At 32.4% G+C, this 25,469-nt stretch overlaps 2 protein-coding genes, 1 long non-coding RNA gene and 1 pseudogene across 8 annotated transcripts; 1 reads left to right on the plus strand and 3 right to left on the minus strand.

The window, feature by feature from the left end:
• Positions 1-11: 11 nt before the first annotated feature.
• Positions 12-2,329, plus strand: LOC108858477 (SHUGOSHIN 2-like; annotated as a pseudogene).
• A 2,894-nt stretch (positions 2,330-5,223) lies between these two features.
• On the minus strand, positions 5,224-12,542 carry LOC108839100 (uncharacterized). 6 transcript variants are annotated; one of them, XR_008942460.1, is made up of 6 exons: positions 12,285-12,541; positions 12,135-12,184; positions 11,978-12,039; positions 8,895-11,679; positions 8,682-8,753; positions 5,229-8,617 (listed from the first exon to the last, which is right to left on the minus strand). It is a non-coding gene; the product is annotated as an uncharacterized LOC108839100 (long non-coding RNA). The 6 variants fall into 6 exon arrangements; XR_008942461.1 differs by having other exon boundaries at positions 5,224-11,060; positions 11,528-11,679; positions 12,285-12,540; XR_008942459.1 differs by having other exon boundaries at positions 8,682-11,679; positions 12,285-12,542.
• Positions 12,543-13,282: 740 nt separating this feature from the next.
• LOC108839099 (uncharacterized) lies at positions 13,283-13,561 on the minus strand. Its single transcript, XM_018611931.2, has one exon. The coding sequence runs from the start codon at positions 13,541-13,543 to the stop codon at positions 13,283-13,285; it is 261 nt and encodes an 86-aa protein (XP_018467433.1). The 5' UTR covers positions 13,544-13,561.
• Positions 13,562-21,273: 7,712 nt separating this feature from the next.
• On the minus strand, positions 21,274-21,705 carry LOC130507848 (uncharacterized). The gene has a single exon (XM_057002484.1). The coding sequence runs from the start codon at positions 21,621-21,623 to the stop codon at positions 21,369-21,371; it is 255 nt and encodes an 84-aa protein (XP_056858464.1). The 5' UTR covers positions 21,624-21,705; the 3' UTR covers positions 21,274-21,368.
• Positions 21,706-25,469: the final 3,764 nt, after the last annotated feature.

The raw sequence follows: 25,469 nt of genomic DNA on the forward strand, positions 1-25,469 counted from the left end.
GAAATCAGATCATGAATCCCGACAACAAAAGCCCTGTTTCCGGCGACCATATGTCAAAGAAAGCAGCTTCCGCCGGCCCGATCAAACCTATTGTTGAATCTGGTGTCTCTTCAGCCAACTCTGTCTCTGTCTCTCCTGTTACCGAGAAACGAAACGGCAAGTCCGTTGTGTGTTCCGATGTGCCGATCAAAGGTAGGAGTGGAACCGGTGTCCCCTCCGCAAAAACTGCTCAACTGGTGTTCTTTAGAGATGTCAAGTTCGGTCCACAGGAAACCCAGCTAAGGTTTCGATTGATTCATTTTTGGGAAGCGCGTAACGTCCTCACGAAGAACCTTATTGGTCTTGAAATGCTTATGATTGATGAGCAGGTATATTCAGCTATGTCTGTTCTTGATTTTAAATCCGTTATAAAATTTTTTTCTCGATGATAATACTAACAGTCTTTGCTTTCGTCCTGATCAGGGTACGGCGATTCAAGGATTCATCGCACCAGATTATTGAGTTTAAGCTTTGTGTTTTAAGAGAAAGCAAGCGTCAAGGACAAAATGTAAACTGTTTTTTTCTTTTTCAGCTTCAGAAATCCTTTTTGTGTACTTACCCATATCGTTTCATTTTTAGCTTCAGAAAGCTCTATCGTTAAGCCAATACAGGTTAAAGAGAGCGCAAACAGCAGAAGTTCCAGGTCTGCTTCATGTTTAATCTGTGCTTTCTGTGAAAGCTTTTGGCAGTCAAGTAAATCGTGAATTGGTATTGTTTCGTTTGTAGGAAAGTTTCTAGAGTCATAGATACTACTGTTATCCCCGAAGTGACCTGTCAGACTGAAGATGACGTTGAAAAGGGGGTTGTCTCTCATGGGGAAAACCAAACTGTTGACAATATTATCAACAAGAAGTTTGTTGCAGCTAACCCCGTAAAAGACAGTCTGCATAGCAAGAGGTTCTTATATTCAGTCCCGGGAATTACATTTTTAAAATCTTCCAAAACAATGGCAACAAGAATATCTTATTTGGGTTTTAATTCCTTTGTCTGGTTGTTTTCTGACAGGCTATCCGTACAAAGGAAATCTATCATGTTTGATGTTCAAGAAACTCAACAAACGGAAACTAAAGTAACTAAAGAAATAGCAAGGTTATTTAGAATTTTTTTATAAACTCTGAATGGATAATAGCATATCAGACTGACACTCTCCGTTTCGAGCAGGCTCTCTTTGAGAAGACGGTCCGCTCGGTTAAGGCCCGAAGAAGCTGAACCATGTAAAAGCTTTCATGAGAGAGGCGAAGTCAGGGAGACGACCAAGAGGAGAAGGTTTGTTAGCTTAACTTCCTATTTACAAATAATAACCTGTATGAATATCACTAAAAATAATGCAAAGGATAATATTTGAGAAGCTTAGTAAGCGAAGGATCAAGATCTGAAGCTTTAGAACCATCTGAAAGCGGACATGACACATCTAATACAAACGGTAAACGCAGGTTTGTAGTAGCAGTTGAACTTCCTACAAGTTTTAGAGTCTCAGTGATGTAATGTGAGTGTTATCTTTGTGGTGTTCTCGCCAGAGTGTCGACTAGAATGCGATCAACAAAGGGTAAATGTCAGACAGCTTCAGACACCAATGGAGCCAATAAAGATATAGTGACAGAGTGTGATCTGTTACCATCAACGGTGTCTCAGGGGGACCATGAAAGAGAATCAAAGAACAAGCCAAGAACATCTGTGGGAAGAAGACCATCGAGACATGCAGCAGAGAAAGTTCAATCATACAGAGAAGTCTCACTTAATGTGAAGATGCGGCGAAACTTCTGAATCTCCAGCATTCTCTTGGTCTCTATGTTCTTAATATGCAAAGTTGTTGTTAAGAAGCTTACTTCATAGTGCGTTTTTATAAATTTTTAGATTCTTTGATAATTTGTTTCTCATGGTTTTTTTTCCGACAGATTGTGCGTACCAAGTACTTTGAAATGCCACCATTGACCGTCTCCGAGGCAGTGGAGCAGCTGGAGTTAGTAGCTCACGATTTCTACGGCTTCCAGAATGAAGAAACCGGTATGCATACATATGCTTGATTGCATGAAATGCAAGGAACATTTACCTTTTTTTTTGGGTCTAGGTGAGATAAACATAGTACAAGAGAAGAGAAGGAGGGTACGGTCTGATAATCCCTAAGAAAGATGGTAAGGCTGAGAAAGTTGAGCCGCTTCCAACAGATTAATTGAATGAACACTCTTTTGCTGAGTAGAGTTGTGGATTCTCGAGAGAAAACAGTGAAAGAAATTGAAACTGTTACGGTTCAGAAAATAGGTGTACATAATAATAAAAGGCTTAAAAACTCTTTTTCTTTTTTAAGATGATTATGTTTTGAGGTAGAAAGAAAATTGAAACTGAAGTTATGATCTTGATTCTCTCTAAACCAGATGATCAGCATAATACATTTCATAAAGCAAGAATGTCGCATTATAGTAATCATACAACAGAACTATCATCACATACATGGACACGAAGCAATGGCCACCACTAACCTCTGGTTCACTATTGATGTGTTTTTCTAATTAAAATAATAATATTATCTATAAATAAAAGAAATTAGTAATCATCTTGGGACCAGAGTGATTGTCCTCGATCAGCAGTTCAGCACGAAGAAATTGGATTTTGAGAAGTCGTAGAAAAATCAGTTTTACCTCCTGTCAAAATCAGGTATAACCTCCTGATTTTTTTTGTAATGAACAAATAGAAGCCAAGTTCTAAGTCGTACAAGCCTAGGACATCACTCCCAAAAACTTGAATACTTTGAGGTGAAGCATTTGTCTTTGTCATTCTCTTGGTTATATCCATTGGATACTTCGGAGGAATCAAACTAAACGCCTTACTCTACAGGCTGTTGAAGGGATTCTAAAGATCAAGGAGAGATACAATCCTGCAACGTGAATGCTTGAAAATGAACATTCACATAGAAGTACCTTATTGCACAAAAATATTAATTTCATAATTATTGCACGATGTCAACTAAATAAAATTTATAATCAGTGTATTTGCAAAAATAACTTAACTAAAACACATAATATAATTCACAATATTATGTAGTTAGAGAAGAAAATAAAAATTTCACAAAAAAATAAGAACAAAAGTAATGTACATTTTTATTTTTTTTCATGTACCATAACTTAACGATCAAGCAAACAAAAATTAGGAAAATTACCATAAAATTTAACAAAATGATAGAAAAGAGCATCCACAAATTAACTTATAATCAAAACAGTGATTTTCAAAAAAATTAGAAAATTATTAGGAAAATGAATCAATAACATTTATTTTGAAAATCAAAGTTCTTTACTCAGATAACATAGTTTATGTGCTTTTCCATTATAATGAATACAAAAAATTCAAGCAACACATGGATATTAATTCTGTTATTTTTGTAAAATATATTAATAAAATATCTAATATTACATAAATAATGCTATAATTAATAGTACATTTAACTCAAATAAATTTTAACAATATTCTATCGTAAAATTTAGTAAATTGATAATCAAAACAATGAATTTTAAGAAAATAAAATTTAAAAGTTATATTACGAAAATTAATCAGTAACATTTTTTGCCAACTAATCAGTGACATTTATTTCAAAAATAAAAATCCTTTATATAAAAACATGGTTTACTTTATTTTCAAATATAATAAATATAAAAAGTTATATCAAACATTTATATTTTATTATCTTGGTCAAATATATTAATTAATTATCTAATATTACATAAATAATATTATAATTAATTATACATTTTAACTCAAACAAAAAATTTACAATAATCTACTGTAAAACTAAATTTAGTAAAAACATAAAATAATCCACTAAAACATATTAAAATTGAACAAAAATATTGAATTATTTTACAATTTTTTTTCCTACTAACAAAAATGAAAAAGAAAAATAATAAGAGAAATGATTTAATGACACATCCAATTTTAATATATAATTAAAGGATAAATGAGTTAATAAAAGAAAATCAGTTAAGCTTTTAAGAAGAAAAAAAGAAAATCATATTTTAATAAATAACAAGTAGTATTTATTTCGTAAACTCATAACTAATTTTTCAGATAATGTGGTTTTTATTTCTATACGAATTATTGTTATCGGCTTCTTATGTTTGATTTCTATATCTAGGCACACATGTCCACGCTATTCTATCTATAAGAGATTTTAACCCTAGAGCAACCAATAAGAAAGATCTCGACGAAGCTTTGATCAACCTACGAGCATCAGTGAGAGAATCCATTCTGGAGGATGCTAAGAAAGTGTGCTCCACCTGCCATGGCAGATTCAATGGGACGGGGATTGTAAACTCACTGAGGTGCAACCACATATATCATCATATATGCATCGTCGAATGGTTTTACCATAACCTAAGTTGTCCCACATACCATGACATAGATTTCTAAGCTGAAGTTTTTCTCTTTAACATTATCCAGATTATGTTATCATTCATCCTTAGATAAAAAATGTTTCTTTCTACCATTGCCAATTACGTTTGATTTATCGAATTCTAAATGTAATACATTTATGATCTAGAAAATATATACTTTCAAAAAAAAAGTTTTACTCCTTAACATAAACCATATTATGTTATCATAACTCCTTAATTAAAAATGTTTCTTTCCACCATTGCCAGTCACGTTTATTTTATCGACTTTGACATTAAATACATTTATGATTTAGAAAATATATACTTTCAAAAGTACTTGATAAAAAAGTAATTATCAATACATATATGTACCTTTTAAGATATATATTACAGAATACGTAGTAATAAGTAAGCAAAAACGAACCTTTTTCAAAAAAAAAAGAACAGAACACATCATCTTCTGAAATTAATTACCAAAATTATAAAAATATATAGAAATTTACAATTTAGGAAATTTGCCACAATTACGTATATGAAACACTACAGCTTCTGTTCTTCAGATACTTGATATCTTTCTTGCATCATTTATGACTCTTTAAGTTACTGTTCTTCTGATACTTGGTCTCTTTCTCCTTTAGTTTTTCATTCCCACAGAACTTCGTACTTGGATTTATTTAGATTTCAAAAAACTACATTGTTAGATTGTTTTGAAAAGTATTTGAACCTAAATGATCCAATTGTTTAATACACAATATTCATATAAAATAAAATAAAATTCAATAGTGTCAATTGAACATCAACCATTTTCCGCGCGTAGCGCGGACATCGGATCTAGTGTATATAAGAGTTCAAAAGTCAAAGGGTATCCTTAGAGACATTTAAAGTAGCATATTCAAATTCCCAAAGTTGTGGCTTAATAATAATATGATCAGTGAACTTTGCTTTCAAATATCAAAGTTTTTATTATGATTTTCGATGACAAGACTATATTTGCTTACGCTTGCAAGACGAGTTGATAAAATATGAAAACGAGTAAAAAATGAGTGTGATATTTTACCAAAGTACTATAATACTACTATTCAATATCACTTCAATATCCAATATTAGCAGGCTAGTTAATTTTTTTTTTTTTTTTTTGTAACTTAAGGCTAGTTAATTTTCTTATAGAAATATCCAATCTTGTAGTATATCCCTACAAGATGTCAAGATATTAAAGTGATCTTGAATAGAATCATACTTTGGATATTTAATACTTTGAAATGTAAACTAACATGTAGATGATCTTAAACCAAAGGTTTGCGTGTGAAAGCACGACCACAATGCATGCATATTCCAAAAAAATCATACACGAACATTTACTAAACAGGTATAATGTGCAAGCGCAATTGTAGTTAATTCTTTTTAATTTGATCAATTAGCTTTATGAAAAAAATCACATACTACAAGAAATTACATTGTTTGCCAATTTCCAATAATTATATATTCATGGATACATTACAAATCAAGATAACCAGCGTTGACAAGTAAACAGCAGGGATGAACTCTTTCATAAGTTTAAGATATATGTGTTGTTTGGAGCCTTGCAGCGAACTTGAAGGTGGCATGTGAATCTTTTCCTAAAGTCAAAAACTTGTGTTCATATGACATTTGACTTATTTTATTTTTCGATTGTAATAAATGCTTAAGCAAATATCTAGTCAGAAAAATTTAGACCAGAAATATCAAAGTTTATGTGCTATTATTAGTATAGCTTTCTTCTAATATTATAATCTAGAACATTTTTAATACTATTTTAGAAAATAAACATGTATTGATATATTGACATAAAGATGTATTAATTTAGTTGTAGTCTCTGCATAGTTGATCTTGAGATTATACTATAAAATAAACTTAAGTTTAAATATATGCATGACACTTTAAGTTTAAATGTATGAAAATCTAAGTTTAAACATATGCATGACAATTAAAAAGTGTAATAGCCAAATTGTTGATTATTTGATTGAAAGTTATTAATTTTTGTTATGATATAAGATTAATAAAAATGTGCAATAATTATATATAGTCATACAATGGTTATTAAATATTCATTGTTTGCTTTCCTCGTGATTTGGTCGCTTGGACTTGTAAATAGTATGTGAATTGGTGCATTTACTATGTGGCCGATGAGACCGTCGTTATTCTCATTTGGGTATATGTTACTGCGTTTAGTGCATTTAGGAATGCTCAGAATGAAGATCTTTCCCGCAAATACAAACATGGTTGGGTCTAAAGTGTGCATGTGTATAGATTTGTTTGTTGTTGTTGTTGTCGAGATTGGATTATAAAGCTTCTGATATTATAACTGTGTTTGGAAAGGGCTTTTCTTTTGCAAATTTTGTTTTTAGATTTATTTTTCATTACTTGTGAAGAAAGAAAAGATAAGCAATATAGTAGATGAATTAGTGAGATAAAATGTTGACTATGTTTACTCAAACTAATTTTTTCATATACTAAGATACTTAGTAATCAAATCATGATTTGTCGTATGTTTAGCCGCTAAGTTGACACCACTTTTCTAAGTTGCAGCTCCTTCGGCATTGTTTAAATATATAGTATTCATTGCTTTTCAGAATATTATACGATTCATTACTTCTGGGAATATTGTAAGTGTATAGTTTTTTCTTTGTTTGCTTAATAAGTTGGGAGACGTCACTGTACTTCGATAATGTATAGTTTGTTCATTGGTTGCTTAAGTTGGAACGTCATATACTTCAGTTATAAGATGGAACTTAGAGAGAGCCCTCCTAAGTAATGACGTACTAAATTTTGACTAAAAGTTTGTTAAATTGTTAAAAAAAAATTGAAAATAGGTATTATGAAGTTAAATTGGTAATCTTAAAATAATATTTCCGTGAGAGTTGTAGTTTCCTTATAGTACTACTTTAATTTAAGACGAATAATCATGATTTTAACATTATGTTGCAATAATAATTTATCTCGTAACCTTAAACTGTTTAGTAAACATAGTCAAAAGAGATTCAAGTGTTTGTTTTAATAAAAACATTGATCATGCCAAAACCAATAAAATTAAGCATGCAAAATTTGTAACCTAGAACACATCCACGAATCAATAATATCAAATCGTAAATTGAAAAAAAACATAGTCCACATGCAACCACTAAAGTCAAATTATGGAATTTAGATCATAGATTATTTAGAGAATCTCAATTTGAGTCTAACAAGTTTTATTATTAGTTTGAGAGAATAATAAACCATCTTAAGAAACTTTAAAAAATATATAGAAGGCATTTTCTTTATCAACAAAACTAACATCTAAATTCAGATTTTCCATATTAAACAAAAAAAAACAGCAATAAAATTATCTTCGTGGAAGATTATATATGGAGTAAATCATGGACAAGACCAGGTGCAAGATATTAAAAGAGTACAACTGAAATTACCTTCAAGCTACAATGAACAATATGCACGGAAAATGAGTCAAAAACTTCCAAATTAACCACTATAATAGCAGAAATACAATTTATTAAACCGAAATAAGATTTTAGGCATATATTAAACTTAGCCTACCTAAAAACCTAGAAGATTACAGCATATATGATGTGCCTACAAAGGAGACGATATACTGCGCATGCTAAATAAATCCACCAATGATTCAGTAAATTTCCAGAACCACCAACTATGTACGACTAATGATAAACACTAGCACCATAACAAATATATTTTTGATCAGTGTGTATTAAAAATCCAATTCAATAGATAACATTTATAGAATATAATACATCAATCATAAGTATATGAACTATGATGCAGAATGCCAGAATTTATTAGACATACAAATATGATTACAAGATTGTAAACACACGATACATAATGCAGAATTTAAAGACATATGCAGGATGCAGAATGGTAAAGACATGATACACATAATGCAGAGTTTTTTGGTGTAATACATAATGCAGAGTTGTAAAGACAGAATGCAGGATGCAGGATGCAGGATGCGAATTGTACAGACGTGATGCAGGATGCAGGATGCAGGATGCAGAATTGTAAAAAACATTATGCTGAATGTAGATTGTAGAATGCAGAATGCAAGAACCAAAATTAGTTATAAAATGATATGAACGTCATTTCCTATATTTAGAATGATCGTCAATAAGGTTAGTAGATAACACAAAAAATAGATTCAATAGTCAAATAAACTGCAGAAGTCTCTCTGCCTACAAAATATATATCTGCGTAAGACTCAATTTATTACAAAGAGATTTGTGAGAAGCATAATACCTGTCACGAAAGTCTGCCAGACTTGTAATCTCCTCAGAGTCTAACCATTTGAACACCTCCTGAAGCACAAACCTGAGGAAAAAAAAAGAATTAATCTTTACTTACATTTAGTATGTTTCATGAGGACCATGTTCCTTCCAATGCCTAGATCATGAATTAGTTTTTCATTTTTTTGTCGCTATATAGTATGTAGTACAGTAAAGAATCACATACGATTTGTAGTATTCTGAAATTGTTGGTTGTTTATCCATACAACAAACCACTTCAAATCTTGTTTTCAGTTCAGAATCTGAGTCATAACTCTAAACCGTTAGTGTATGTTTCCAACCCAACATGTCTTCTTTAAACTATTGTTCGTTTTGTCAGACTTCTCTAAGCTGTTGGTCGTTATATTCATCCAACATAATGAAAGTGAACCCATAGTTTTTCACTTTTAAGCCTTGTGGAAGTAGTAGCTGGTCGTTTTATTCCATCCAGCAAATCTATAACCGAACCATTGTCTTTTAAAGACTTTTGATCCCTCTTTTGTATTTTAACTCACTGCTTGATCGTTTTTGTAAGCCGTGAGTTATAGTATAGTTTAATCCCTGTCTAAATAGTTCTCAATTCCCATTCATATCCTTTTTCTGAGGACATGCTCTATCCGTATGTCTTTTAACTAACCTGTCTTTGTAAGCCGTGAGTAGTAAAGTCCCTGTCAAAGGGTTCTTGGTTCCCATTCATAGCCTTTGTCTAAGGATATGTTCCATCTATATGTGTCTCAACCGACATGTCTAAATGGTTTTGTAAGCCGTGGGTAGCAGTAAAGTAAGGAATCTGTTTCCATTTTGTAGTCTTGAGACTTTCTTAAACCGTTGGTCGTTATAGATTTTGGTTAGCCATAGATAGTGTCTTCTATCTTTTAAGACGTGTGGTCTTATTTGGCATCCCCTAACACCTTTAGAAGTCTTTTTTTGTAATGACATTTTCCATCTGTAAGACTGGAAGTGTTTCAAACGACATGTCTTACAAGTCTTTAAGCCGTGGGTGATTAAAGTTTCTTTCCCATTCAAATGGGTCTCGGTTCCCCATTCATAGTCTTTCTCTAAGGACATTTCCATCTATAAGTCCTTTAACCGACATGTCTTTTATGTTATATTGTCTGAAGAGTTTTTGTAAGACGTGGGTATATGTTATTGTCTAGAGTTTTTGTAAGCCATGGGTCTTTGAACTGTGCAAGCCGTGGGTAAAGAAGTAAGGAATCTATTTCTAGTGTGTACTCTGTCTTTAGACTTTCATAACCACTAGTCGCTATACATACCATCCAGTTGATCAAAACAGATTTTCTTAAGCCGTGGGTAGTAGTTAAGACTTTTAAGCCGTGGGTAAAGAAGTAAGGAATCTGTTTTAAGTGTGTGTAGTCTTTGTCTTAAGACTTTCATAACCACTGGTCGCTAAATACCATCCAGTTGATCAAAACAGATTTTCTTAAGCCGTGGGTAGTAGTAAAGACTTTTAAGCCGTGGGGACTTTTAACTGACATGCTTTGTATGCCTTTGTCTTTTTAACTGACATGTCTAACAAGTCTTTGTCTTAAGACTTTTGTAAGCCGTGTGTAGTAAAAGGCTTTTGTGCTGTGGGGACTTTTAACTGACATGTCTTGAGACTTTTGTAAGCCTTGGGTCTTTTTAACTGACATGACTAACAAGTCTTTGTCAGAAGACTTTTGTAAGCCTTGGGTCTTTTTAACTGACTTGTCTAACAAGTCTGAAGTCTTTTGTAAGCCGTGGATAGTGTTAAGAAAGGAATCTGTTTTTAATTACAGTATTTGTCTGAAGACTTTGGTCATTATACTCCACATTCCATCCAAATAATTAAAAACAGATTCTCTCAAGCCGTGGGTACCAAAAGACTTGTGTCGTTGGGACTTTTAACTGACATGTCTTGAGACTTTTGTAAGCCTTTGGTCTTTTTAACTGACACGACTAACAAGTCTTTGTCTGAAGACTTTTGTAAGCCTTGGGTCTTTTTAACTGACTTGTCTAACAAGTCTGAAGACTTTTGTAAGCCGTGGGTCATGCCTTTGCCTAAAGACGTAAGCAGTTGGTGGTGTTAAGAAAGGAATCTGTTTTTAACTTACAGTCTTTGTCTGAAGACTTTGGTCATTATACATCACATTCCATCCAAATAATTAAAAACAGATTCTCTCAAGCCGTGGGTACCAAAAGACTTGTGCCGTTGGGACTTTTAACTGACATGTCCTGAGACTTTTGTAAGCCTTGGGTCTTTTTAACTGACATGACTAACAAGTCTTTGTCTGAAGACTTTTGTAAGCCTTGGGTCTTTTTAACTGACCTGTCTAACAAGTCTGATTTTGTAAGCCGTGGGTCATGTCTTTGCCTAAAGACGTAAGCCGTGGGTAGTGTTAAGAAAGGAATCTGTTTTTAATTTTCAGTCTTTGTCTAAAGACTTGGGTCATTATATCCCCACATTCCATCCAAATAATTAAAAACAGATTCTCTCAAGCCGTGGGTAATAAGCATCTTCTAGAGGCAGCAACGGGACAAATGTTCCCAAAATAAGAATCTGACAGTGCACTATTAGATTAGTGTCTGTCTATGATCTTTTTGGGGGTTTTGAAGTGAAAAGCAAAAATATCAAAACAAAACAATACCCAAAAACATTAGAAGAAGGCGTTGAAAGGCTTTGTTGAATTCAAAAACAAAACCAGTAAAAAAAGGAACGCTGATGTCAAAATCCCAAAGACATCAGATGTGTTTATTAAATAAAGAAATAATCTCAAAACAAAAACCGGAATCAAGCTTCAAAAACAAATCGGGAAACTCTAGCGTAGAAAGAGAATTTACCTTAAAAAGGTGGTTTCACGCGGAGTCGGGCTTCAAAACGTAACCAAGATCCCAGCAAATTGCTTCATCACTTTTAGCTCTTGCATCTCTCTCGTCAGCCTCTTTCTCCTTAGGGGGGAAGGCTATCTGAACTTTTTTTCTGCTATGATCCTCTGAAAAACGTGAATAGATAAAACAGAAACAGAAGTCAGATACACCATAACCATGTTCAAGGGAACTCTTGAACTCTGAAATAAAACTACAAATTATAGCATAAACTTGACCATGTTCAGTTACTAATTAACTACAACTGAGACATTATATAAGAGAGAAACAATGGTTACGAGATTGCCAAGAAAATAAAGATTGTGAGGTTCAAAGCACATATAGCCAAACAAAACCATAAGGAATTCAATACTTAAAACACAAAGCTATGAATGTAATGAGAAGATTACATATCTGATGACAGACCTTGACCACCATCGGAATCAGCAGTGACAGAGAGAGAGAAAGGGACACCGTATGTATGTGATCTGCCACACAAAAGGTGGTTTTATCTTATTATCACAAAACTCAAAAATAATTGTTGGATATGAATGCAAAAACAGGTTCTTATATCGATTCTTACCCAGTTTGGGTAGCAAAACCAAACAGGTTCTCTCTTCTTGGATCCTCGATCTGTATAAAAGTGCAAGAAACAAGACATCAATCGAACTATAAAGGAACAAGAAAAAATCAATCAATCGATAGTAACATAGAAACCCTAACTTAGACGCACCTCGACGACGAGCGAGAAACCCAATCAATCGGATCAGATTCAGGCGGAATCCAAAGAGAACAAAACAGCGCGAAACTCTAAAACAAAACGGCGATCGAAGCTTCAATCCTCAGAGAAATTCATGATTTACAGAGATGTAAACACTTACTAATCTGACAATGTTCATGAATTTTCCGTTTCTGCGACTTTTGGAGGACTCGATTTATCGAGAGATTTTTTTTTTTATGAAGAAAGAAACTACGGAAATAATAAAGTGATTTTGGGATAAAATGTTCATAAATGGATTACTATTGTTTCCTAACAGTTATATTTCAATTTTCAGTCGGTTTCGATCGCGTTTGACAACACGCGTCTGGGTTAGTGATATTTTAAAATTTTGAGTCGATTAGTTTGTAATGCAAACCGATCCTGCACTCAACGATAACCAACTAAACCGAACCGGTTCTTTTTCACCGTCTAAATGTCAAACGACGTCGGGTAATCAAAAACTGATTTTTGATTTCGCCTCTCTGGCTCATTAGAAAGACGACGTAGAGGAGGAGGTGAATGTCGTACGTTGGTATGGGTGAAGCCCACTAGCGAATCACCGAGTACCTTAACCGCTTCTACGGCGCCGTTTCGAACCAAGACTCTTCTTTTACACTCTGTCGCCTCCTCTCTTTCTCTTCCAATTCCCCATATCTTCTCTCACTCGCCGACGCACTCAACGTCTTTCAGTTGCTTAAAATTACTCTGATTTTGGTTAAAGTTTCATGTTTGATTGAGAGGTACCCGTGTCGTATGTTAGCAATTGAAAATCTACTTTATATTGAAGAAGTAAATATAATTTATTTTTATTCTAGGATCGTATATAGATTTTATTAAATTTTGTTGGTTTGAATTGGAAAGACCACTAACATTATTTTTGGGTCAATCCAGCTATAGGCAAATATTACTAGTTTAAATCATAGATATCGTAACGTTATTGAAATGATCACAAATTAACGAAGGTCATTCCTTTACGTTTGCATGTTATTAGTGCTAGTAGTAATAGTAGGAGCACTTGAAAAAGCCCAGAGAACAAACGCACATAGAAAGAGAACAAGAGGGATTATGTGAATAGCTCTCTCTCCATTACCAGAGTTGTAACTGTTGTTGTGAAGCATCATCTCTTTCTTCGCGATGTCATAGACCACGAGACCGTCGGTGCTTGAAGAATCAAGCGAGAGATTAATCAGAAACTCTTCGGATGGCCGAGAACTAATCTGTAACCTCTGCATCGTGTGGCTTGATTTGGACTTGTAAACAAATGTATGTTATAATTAGGCGATGTCACCTTGTATGGTTTCATGACAAGTTGGCGGTTATGTAAGATTCATCAGCATTTCAACTACATATATAAGAATTCAAAAGTCAAAGCGTATCCTTAGAGACATTTAAAGTAGCATATATATTCCCGAAGTTGTGGCTTAAGTTATGACGAATATGATCAGTGAACTTTGCTTTCAAATATTAAAGTTGCTATTATGATTTTCGATGACATACTAAGATTCGCTTAGGCTTCCAAGAAGAGTTAATAAATATGAAAACGAGTAAAAAATTAACAATATTTTACCAAAAAAAATATTATTAATTTGTGATCACATCAGTGTCCCAAAAATATTAGTCATGTGTATAGAATTTCAAAAAATAAAATCCATGATATCCCTACAGCATATTAAATTGATCCTGAATATAATCATACTTTGGATTATTGGATATATAATACTTTGAAATGTAAAATAGCATGTAGATGATCTTAAACCAAAAGTTTGCGTATAAAGGAACAACTAGGTAGTAACCCGCGCATTGCGCGGGATGAGATGATTAGATCAGCAATTTTTCGAAAATATTAGAAAGTATATATATAGTTTGGAATTTGGGTTTTGTGTGTTTATCTTACTCTCGAACTCATTTTCTCTCTCTCTCTCTCTCTCTCTCTCTCTCTCTCTCTCTCTCAGATTTTATCAGTATTGATGAGTGTTTAAAAAAATAAGATTAAGATTTTAACATATTTTTATTTTAATCATAAGAATCGTATTAATGCCCGTGTGCGGGCATTAATACGATTCTTATGTTTTATGTATAAATATTATTAATATCTAATCAAATGTTGTATGTATTATTAAAACTAAATTTGTTCTTCAGATGTTTTATGTATTATTAATATAAATATGTATTATTCAAATACGATTCATATGTTTTATGTATTACTAAAACTAAATTTGTTCTCCATTCAGTCTTTGTGGTTCAAAACTATAAGCATTTTAGACATTACTTAATTCAATATACTTTGAGGTTTAAATTATTATCATATACTTTGAAATATGAAATAATAAATCATGCATGTGCGGGCATCGATATGATTTATATATTGCATGTATAGCTATTATTTTTAGTGCATAAGTGGATCGTAATTATATTTCACTCTCGTTGTATCTTTGTATCTTACTCATTTAGGTTTATCCACATATAAGTCTCTCTCTCTCTCATCATAAACATTTTAGTTTTTTGAAAAGGATAAAAAGATAATTACGATCATATCATGCGTGCGGGCATTCATATGATTCATATATTATCCGTCTAGCTATTAGTATAAATATAAGTAGATTGTAATTCTTTCTCAATCTCTATGTATCATTATGTCTAATTCATATACTACATGTTATGTTATTATTATAAGTGCATAAGTGGATCGTAGTTATCTCTCTCTCTCTCTCTCTCTCTCTCTCTCTCTCTCTCTCTCTCTCTCTCTCTCTCTCTCTCTCTCTCTCTCTCTCTCTCTCTCTCTCTCTCTCTCTCTCTCTCTCTCTCTCTCTCGGTATCCCCTCATCGTAAACCTTTTTTTTGAGAAATATAAAAATGTAAACATTCTTTTAATTCATCGATTATCTTTTAACTACCACAATTTTGTTTTATATGAGAATGTTTCCTAGTTTAATATTTTATCATGAATTTTTCTTGGGTGAATTACCAACTAATCATAGTTTGCCAATTAATGTACAGTTTTATAAAATATAATAAATAAAATAATACTAATTTGTGTTAAGTTTTTAAAAATAAATGAAAAATATTAGTAGCTGCCAAAATATGAATTTTTTTTAACAATTTTAAAATCGTCACAAAAGAGTAAATCATAAACATTAAACACTATACCCTAAACCCTTGGACAAAACTTAAACCCTTGGGTAAAAATCCAAACACTAAACCCTAAATTCTTGGATATACCCTAAACCCTTGGGTAAATCCTAAACACTAAACTGTAAACTCTTGGGTATACCCTAAACACTCTCTCTCTCTCTCTCTCTCTCTCTCTCTCTCTCTCTCTCTCTCTCTCTCTCTCTCTCTCTCTCTCTCTCTCTCTCTCTCTCTCTCTCTCTCTCTCTCTCTCTCTCGGTATCCCCTCATCGTAAACCTTTTTTTTTAGAAATATAAAAATGTAAACATTCTTTTAATTCATCGATTATCTTTTAACTAACACAATTTTGTTTTATATGAGAATGTTTCCTAGTTTAATATTTTATCATGAATTTTTCTTGGGTGAATTACCAACTAATCATAGTTTGCCAATTAATGTACAGTTTTATAAAATATAATAAATAAAATAATACTAATTTGTGTTAAGTTTTTAAAATAAATGAAAAATATTAGTAGCTGCCAAAATATGAATTTTTTTTAACAATTTTAAAATCGTCACAAAAGAGTAAATCATAAACATTAACACTATACCCTAAACTCTTGGACAAAACTTAAACCCTTGGGTAAAAATCCAAACACTAAACCCTAAATTCTTGGATATACCCTAAACCCTTGGGTAAATCCTAAACACTAAACTGTAAACTCTTGGGTATACCCTAAACACTAAATCTCTCTCTCTCTCTCTCTCTTCTCTCTCTCTCTCTCTCTCTCTCTCTCTCTCTCTCTCTCTCTCTCTCTCTCGGTATCCCCTTCATCGTAAACCTTTTTTTTTTGAGAAAAATAAAAATGTAAACATTTTTTTAATTCATTGATTATCTTTTAGCTACCACAATTTTGATTTATATGGGATCTAGTTTAATATTTTATCATGAATTTTTCTTGGGTGAATTACCAACTAATCATAGTTTGTCAATTAATGTACAGTTTTTTAAATATAATAAATAAAATAATAATAATTTGTGAAGTTTTTAAAATAAATGAAAAATATTAGTAGCTGCCAAAAGATTAAATTTTTTTAACAATTTTAAAACCGTCAGAAAAAATTAAATCATAAACACTAAACACTATACCCTAAACCTTTCGACAAAACTTAAACCCTTGGTAAAAATCCAAACACTAAACCCTAAATTATTGGATATACCCTAAACCCTTGGGTAAATCCTAAACACTAAACTGCAAACCTTTGGGTATGCCCTAAACACCAAATCTCTCTCTCTCTCTCTCTCTCTCTCTCTCTCTCTCTCTCTCTCTCTCTCTCTCTCTCTCTCTCTCTCTCTCTCTCTCTCTCTCTCTCTTGATATCCCCTTTTTTTTTGAAAAATATAAAAATGTAAACATTCTTTTAATTCATCGATTATCTTTTAACTACCACAATTTTATTTATATGGAAATATTTCCTAGTTTAATATTTTATCATGAATTTTTCTTGGGTGAATTACCAACTAATCATAGTTTGCCAATTAATGTACAATTTTTTTAAAATATAATAAATAAAATAATAATAATTTGTGTTAAGTTTTTAAAATACAAGAAAAATATTATTAGCTGCAAAAAGATGATTTTTTTTTAACAATTTTAAAACCGTCACAAAAAATTAAATCATAAACACTAAACACTAAACACTATACCCTAAATCCATGGACAAAGTTTAAACCCATGGGTAAAAATCCAAACACTAAACCCTAAATTCTTGGATATACCCTAAACTCTCTCTCTCTCTCTCTATAATTTTTATTTGTGTTTTTAATAAAGTAATTATAGTGTTTTAGTTTATATAGTTGCAATATTATTGCTAATAAGAAAGGCAATACGAAAGTAAATGCAAAATTAGATTATGTTAAATAGATATCTTATAAGTTCGAAGTTTAGATATTTAACATTTTTTTTACTGATTTGAGACTTGGTAAGCAAGAAAAATATTTAGTAGGTAAATATGGTAAGCAAGAAAAAAATTTATAATTTTTTAACTGATTCAATTAAATGCAAAAAACTTAACATGCACAATGTCCTCGTATGTATTAAACAAAACATATGTGTTTTACAGAATCTGATCGATATTATTATCATGCAATGTTATCTAAGCCAATGAAGTAGTTAAACAAATGTGTTTTCTTGCACTGTACGTCTATTTAGCTTCTTTCTATAACCTTACTTGACAAAAAAGAGAAGATAACCCTTTTATTAGTTGAAGCTGTTGTTTTGGTTATTAAACTTCCGCGAAGAAGACACACATAGTTCTTTTTTTTTTGCTTCAAAGAATTCATACAACATATAACTTACATACATGAAACATCAGTGTGCACAAATAACCAAACTATAGCATACAAAAAAATACATGACAGTCTATCAAACTTGACTATAATGTTACTGGTTCGTTCAATCCAACTTTGGTTATGCAGAGAAGCAAATGACTCCGAATATTACTTAAATAAAAACTATGGTTATACCATAGCAGCAAATGTTTGATCACAATGCAAGACTTCCTTTGAATGCAAGACTTCCATTGAATAGCAGCAAATCACCATAGAAGCAATTGTTTCACCCACTTGCCTTGTCAAAATACACGACTTACTAACGTAATGCTTGCGAGAAACAGGGAAATAAACATCAGCTCCACGAGCAGCTCGGTTCTACAAAAACATGAAAATTGTAGATAACTATGGTCGACCTATAAAACAACAAAAAATCAGTGTAGAGACTATGAAAAACATAAAGTTTATTCTTCGTAAACGTATCAAATCTTTTCCTTCTCTCTCTCAATCTTCCATAGTTACTCGGGACTGAAGTTTGCTCGTCCCTTAGCTCGCCCTTAGCTCTCCGTGTTTGCTCGTCTCTTAGCTCTCCCTGTTTGCAAATGGCAAACTCATCCGATTTGGCCTTCGCAACTGAAGTTCAAACTCATCCGCTTTGGCCTTCGTCCCTTAGCTCTCCCTAAATTTTGTCCTCCTCGTCTACGCTAAGGGCTGGCTCATCGATCTCGGGGTCAAGAACCCGCGACAGAAGACGGCAAGACTCGAAGGGAGAGAACGATGACGTGATGTTTCAAAGTGTTTCTGCTTCGTGGTGGTGAGTTTCGTACGCTCTTTATCAACATGCTGAGATGGGGATTCAAACCATAACTTGGAAATGTAGTTGTTTCTACACGTTTAACGTCAACGCAGTTCGCGCATGAATGAAAAAAAAAACTGGATTCGTTTCTTGTAATGGAAGCAAATAAGGAAACAAAGCAAAGAATTAAATGCTCCGTTTTTCTTAAACTCGCTCACAGAGTGACACGTGGATCCGAGCCTTCTCATGCATTCTCACAAAAATCGTTTAAGAAAAGCCTTAAAAATGCTTCTCCTTTAATATATAGGGGATATCAGTGTTCTTAAAAAAAAACGGACAACATCAGTGTCCCAGATGACTATAAGTTAATAACCATGTTTTCCATACAGTGCACTGTGCAGTACAGTCTTGTTTCAATTTATCGTAAACTAGACATCCCAACAATCCAACCTGAAGACGCAACCACAATGCATGCATATTAGCATATACCAAAAACCATACACGAACACAGCTACTAAACAAGTATAATGCGCAAATGTAAGTGTAATTGTAAAGGAATTATTTTTCTTCTGATCAATTAGCTTTATAAAAAGATCACATACTAAAAGAAGTTAATCTGAAAGTACTAGTTTCTAATTTATAGTTTTCATGGATACATTACAAATCAAGACACCGAGCGTTGACAAATAAACAGTAGGGATAACAAAACTTTCAAAATTGTAAGATACGTGTTTTATTTGGAGCCTTGACCGAACTTGAGGTTCACATGCGAATCTTTTCCTCAAGTCCAAGCTTGTGTTCATATGGCATTGGACTTCTTCTTTTATAATTTTGATTGTAATAAATGCTTAAACAAATTTCTAGTAAGAAATATCAAACACAACCTTATCTTCCGAATCCGATAGTACTCTCTTTTTTTTTTGTTATTAAATATTACATTTCAGCTACATTTTCAAAGTCAATAAATGCTCAAGTCCGGCAAATATATATATTTATATAATTTTTGATATATTTTTCCTTGATGTAGACAAATAATACCCCTTCCGATTTGAAATCAGTTACAAAATTTTATATACTCGAGATTACGTCTTCACATACCACACATTAGGGGGATCCACATGATAAGCGGATTAAATATTGCAGTATAGTTTAACCGCAATTTATATAAAAAAGCATATAATATGGAACAATTGCGGTCCGTTTAAAATAAGAAATTTAAAACAGAATATAAAAAAATGACATATATAATGAATATAATAACTGCATGATACATATAATATATTTATATATTACAAAATAAAAAAAAATCAGAAACTTGTATAATTTTATGATATATATTATTGTGACTTATAGCTAATTATTTTATTTTGAAAAAATATAATTGCACAAGTTGTCTTCTAAAAAAATAAATTAAGTTTTATGCAAAAATAAAAATTTGAAATAAATATCAAAAGTGTAGTGTTGGATTATATTATGTAATTTTATAAGTAATATATGAAGAATTTTTTTATTCGACATACCAAAATAAATAAATATTTTTTGAGAAATCTTGAAAGATATTTTTCTTTTGAAAAAGTTGATATAAATTCATGAACTAAATACACATGTAGAAATATATACATATTATTACTAGCTAATATAACTACTTATAATTTGTAAGAAATAGTAGGATCGTCTCTATAATATTTGTCATTGTTGAACTAGACGTCAAAAAAACACCTAATCTCAATTGCAGACAAAATAACTTAAAAATATTATTCAGCAAATATAATTCAATTCAGCACCGAATTATATACACACTACAATTCCTCCTTGTGAATTCAGCCCACGAGTAGTCACGATGAGCTCATCTGAAACAAAAAAACATGAAAAGTCACCCAAGCTCTTTATAAAGTCTGTAATGAAGGACAAGAAAGCAAACATAACATAATCGCCAGTTCGCCACCATATCCATCTTAGCCCTTATCGTGGTCATCATCGCCGCCAGAATTTCTCTAAAACTCTCCAAAACGTTTTACCTCATCGCCGGCGTCCACATCTCCCTGGTCTAGCTCCGAAGGAAGAGAACTCCGGATCGAGTACAGTTTCCTCCCGAAAGTCGCCGGAGTCCCGACCAAGTTCAACCTCGAGGATCTTGAAGAAGCCATCGACGGGTTCCAGAGCCAAATCATAAAAGGCGTATAGACGTAAAGCCAGAGAACATTCTACTCGACGAGGAATTGCAGAGCGGTGGTTACAGACTTGGGACTCTCCAAGCTGATTGCTAGAGACGAGAGCAGAGTTATGACGGAGATTCTCGGCACGTGCGGATACATGGCCCCAGAGTGGCTTCATGATGAACACGGTATCTATAAGACGTCTGATGTCTACAGCTACGGAATCGTGTTACTAGAGATTATGACGAAGGGAGAGGTTGAGGAAACAAACAAAAAGACGAACAAGAAGACCAAGAAGAAGAAGCGGGCGAAGAATTAGAGAAGTACGGTTTGGTTTCGGTTAGGTTTACTGATTTAACCGAATTCAAGTTATGAACCGAGATGGAAATGGTTTTATAATTTTATTACATTGCCGGATAAAGGACGGGGTTTTAAACAATGTTTTTCCAGGTTTATTAATTACAAGTTACAACATGTTACCAACAAAATGAAACAATTACTTTAGTCTTTTTTTTTATATCCATCAACGGGGCTATGATTATGAATGTTGCAAATTACCACAGGAAAATATTGTAACAAAATCAAATAAACAATCCTTTACGTTTGTGATCAAATATTACATTGTAACGTTAGTCAAGTGATCACAATTAACGAAGATCATTCCTTTACGTTTGCATGCTATTTTTGAAACTATGAGTAGCAGTTGAAAAAGCCCAAAGAACAAAAGCACATAGAAAGAGAACCAGAGGGATTATGTGAACAGCTCTCTCTCTATTAACAGACTTGTAGCTATTGTTGTGAAGCACCAGCTCCTTCTTGGCGACATCATAGACCACGAGGTCGTCGGCACTTGAAGAATCCGGCGAGAGGTTAATCAGAAACTCTTCGGATGGCCGAGAACTAATCTGTAACCTCTGCATCGTGTTGGTTTGATTTGGACTTGGAAACAAATGTTATACTATGCGATGTCTCTCTTTGTAAGGCTTCGTGACAACGTCTTTGCGGTTATGTAAGGTTCTCTATTCATTACAGTTTCAATTATATATATATAAGAGTTCAAAAGTCAAAGCGTATCCTTAAGAGACATTTAAAGTAGCATATTCAAATTCCCGAAGTTATGGCTTAAGTTATGATGAATTTGATCAGTGAGCTTTGCTTTCAAATATTAAAGCTATTATAATGTTCGATGACGAGAGTAAGATTCGCTTAGGCTTCCAAGAAGAGTTGATAAAATATGAAAACAAGTAAAAAAAAATGTAATATGTACCAAAGTATGATCTCCTTTCTATTCGATAGCACTTTCATATCCAAGAGTAGCAGGCTAGTTAAATTTCTTATAGAAATATCCAATCTTGTAGTATATCCCTACAAGATATTAAAGTGATAACCAAGCGCTCGTAGCTTGGTGGTAAAAGAGGTACAGTTGTACTGCCGGCTATCCGGGTTTGAGTTTTGGTCACAACAGATTTAATATCCATTCTGTTGGGGGCGCTGGACCATTTTCGGAGGATAGTTAGGAATGTGGCTGCCCAGATACCAGAGTTATCAAAAAAAAAAAAGATATTAAAGTGATCTTGAATAGAATCATACTTCGGATATATAATACTTTGAAATGTAAAACAACATACAGATGATTTTAAACCAAAAGTTTGCGTGTGAAAGCACTACCATAATGCATGCATATTCCAAAAAATCATACACGAACATTTACTAAACAAGTATAATGTGGAAGTGTGAGTGTAATTCTTTTTATTTTGATCAATTAGCTTTGTGAAAACATTACATATTACAAGAAGTTACATTGTTTGACCAATTTCTAATAATTTTATATTCATGGATAGATTACAAATCAAGATATTGAGCGTTGACAAATAAACAGCAGGGATGAACTCTTTCAAAAGTTTAAGATATGGGTGTTCTTTGGAGCCTTGCAGCGAACTTGAAGGTGCACATGCGAATCTTTTCCTCGAGTCAAAACTTGTGTTCATATGCATTGGATATCTTCTTTTATTATTTTCGTATTGTAATAAATGCTTAATCAAATATCTAGTCTGGAATATTTGTTTATATATTACTTTGGTGTAGCATTTTATGTAACAAAATCATGTTATATAATAATGTTTATGTTATTATTTAATATTTTGTGTTACGATATCATATATTATGCAAGCCCCCTTAAAAAGGTGAGAAATGAAGAAAAAGATAAGAATAAAAATCATCTTTTTGTGTAAGCAAGAATGAAAGGTAGTTACTAGTAATTAGCATATTATGTCTTCGTATATAATAAGTATATAACTGACATATTAAGTATAGTGGCTCCGGTGGGGATACAAGCTACGGTGAGTACAGTGGCTCTTCTGGTGGTGATATGAGAAAAAGCGATTGTGATACTAACTTGGAGCAATGACGTATCCTCTTTGACGGTTCATGAATTAGGTTTTAGGTAGTGGAGAAATTTACGTTAAATATATATATACTAGGTTTTTGATCTGCACGGATGTTTTTCATTTTCAGCATAATAAAATTATAGATGATTGACTATTTATATTGGGTTTAGAAGTTTAACCAATTGAATAATACATTACATAAGTTATTTGTTATTTGATCCTATTTTACTATATGGACCATTTTCAATAATACATTACATATATTATGGTTTATATTGATCATATTTAATTAAGGGAATTTGCAATGGGTGACTATGAAAACTTATTTTATTAGATAATTGGATACGTTACTGTTGAAAACTTCAATATCCCAAAAATGATCCTACTGACTCTACTCTTAGGCATGCATATAGAGCTGACCGATCAATTGCTGTCCTACAACTACGGGAATAATTATGATCCCACTGCCTCTCTCATTTCCTTGCCCTTTTTTTCTGTTTTTTTTTTTCACCCTTTTCTAATTTTTCAGATTCTTATTTTTATATTTTTTCTTGATTCTCTCATGTTCTATCAATCTAAAATGAGAAAAAACAAATATCATTCACAGCTACTATAAATCCGAAGAAGGTAGCTTCTTAGATGCTCATCACATGCTTATTTATCCTGCAAAACTCTCTAAAAAAGATAAGATTGTGGAGTATGATGTTTAATTTAGACATCTCCTTCATCTGGTAGTTATAATTTTAAAGGTTTTCTATTTCTTTGATTCTCTTTTTACATTTTTCCATATTCTCTTTATTGTATTTATTTTATATTTTTTCATTCTCTCATGACAGTCTTGGTGGAGACAAAGGTTTCTTCATGACAGTCTTGGTGGAGACAACGTTTGATTTCTTTTTTCATTATTTATTTTGACCTCTAAGCAGCCTTTTTATGAGATTTAATGTCCATTCATTTATCTGTAATAGTTTGTAATATCTGGCTAAAGATTATGTATACATATTGCTCCATTTTTTGTAATAACTCAACTCAAACTTCATGATTTATTGTCCGGTTTTAAGACACATTGATGTTACAAATACCGGTTTATTTGGACACACTCAACATTTTAAATTCCGGCTAACAAAATAATACTAATGGCAATTAGTCCATTAGAAGATTCATTGAGATTAACTATATAATATCTGGTTAAAGCTCACGCTTATATATCATTCTATCTCTTATAATCTAGTTTAAACACATGATGTAGATACCAGTTTATATAGAGGGATTTTACATTTTAAATCTCGGATAATAAAATTATATAGCTGGTTATCACAAGATTTATCCGGATAAACCTTTTAATATCCGGTTAAGTCTCACACATTGTTAACTCCATAAGCTAAACTCTAGACACTAAATTCTAAAATGTAGGATTAACTATAAACATTAAATTTTTAAACCCTAAATTCTAAACTTTAAACCTTAGGTTTTAGGATTAACCCTAGGTTTTGAATTAACTATAGATTTAGGATTAACACTACAGTATAGGGACCCTAGGGTATAGGGTTGACTCTAGGGTTTAGGATTGACTGGTTTAGGGTTTAGTGTTTAGGATTTAGAGTATTTCGTATTCCTGTTAATAACATCAATTTTTTCTTGCCAATTACTATTAACCCCAGCCCTCAGGGTTTAGGATTAACCCGACGGTATAGGGGTTATCCTAGGGTTTAGGGTTGATCCAAGGGTTTTAGTTTTCAATTTCGGTTTACATTTTTCAACAATAGAAATATTACTATATAGTTTTCAATTTCACCGGATTACTTTTTATTTATCCGGATGAACTATGAAATCTTTTTCACATCCTATTTAGTTCAAATAATTTTGTCAACCACATATTACCGGTTATAGTTTATAAAACCGGTTACAATGCATTTTCCTGGTTTTTTTTGTTTTTATTGAGTGGCAATATCGTAATTTACTTATCATCTTCTTTAGATCTTTCTGTTTTTTCTGCAACTTACTCCATGGCCAGTAGTGCATATTTTCATCATATTCCATTGATTTTCTTGCATTATCCTCTTCGTATTATAGTTGAATGAATAGATCTACCAGTGACTCTAAGTTTACTTGTCGATTAAGAGGAAATTGATTCGCTTAATCTCCGCCGTGCGTTTCCCCATAATCTGCCAGTACAACTGCGTTTTAGACCTTATTAACTTCTAGTTCTTTCTCTTTTCAAAAAAAAAAAATTAGATTGTGTGAATATATTGACGAGCTTTATAAATTCTGAGTTTCCTACAATATTCTGACATAAAAATTATACAAATTATTAAATATATCTGGTTTATGCTGCCCATAGGTTTGTCATTTGGCTTCAATGATCATTTCGTCATTTTC

The sequence above is a fragment of the Raphanus sativus genome, chromosome 2 (assembly GCF_000801105.2).
Source record: "Raphanus sativus cultivar WK10039 chromosome 2, ASM80110v3, whole genome shotgun sequence".
Lineage (NCBI taxonomy): Eukaryota > Viridiplantae > Streptophyta > Magnoliopsida > Brassicales > Brassicaceae > Raphanus > Raphanus sativus.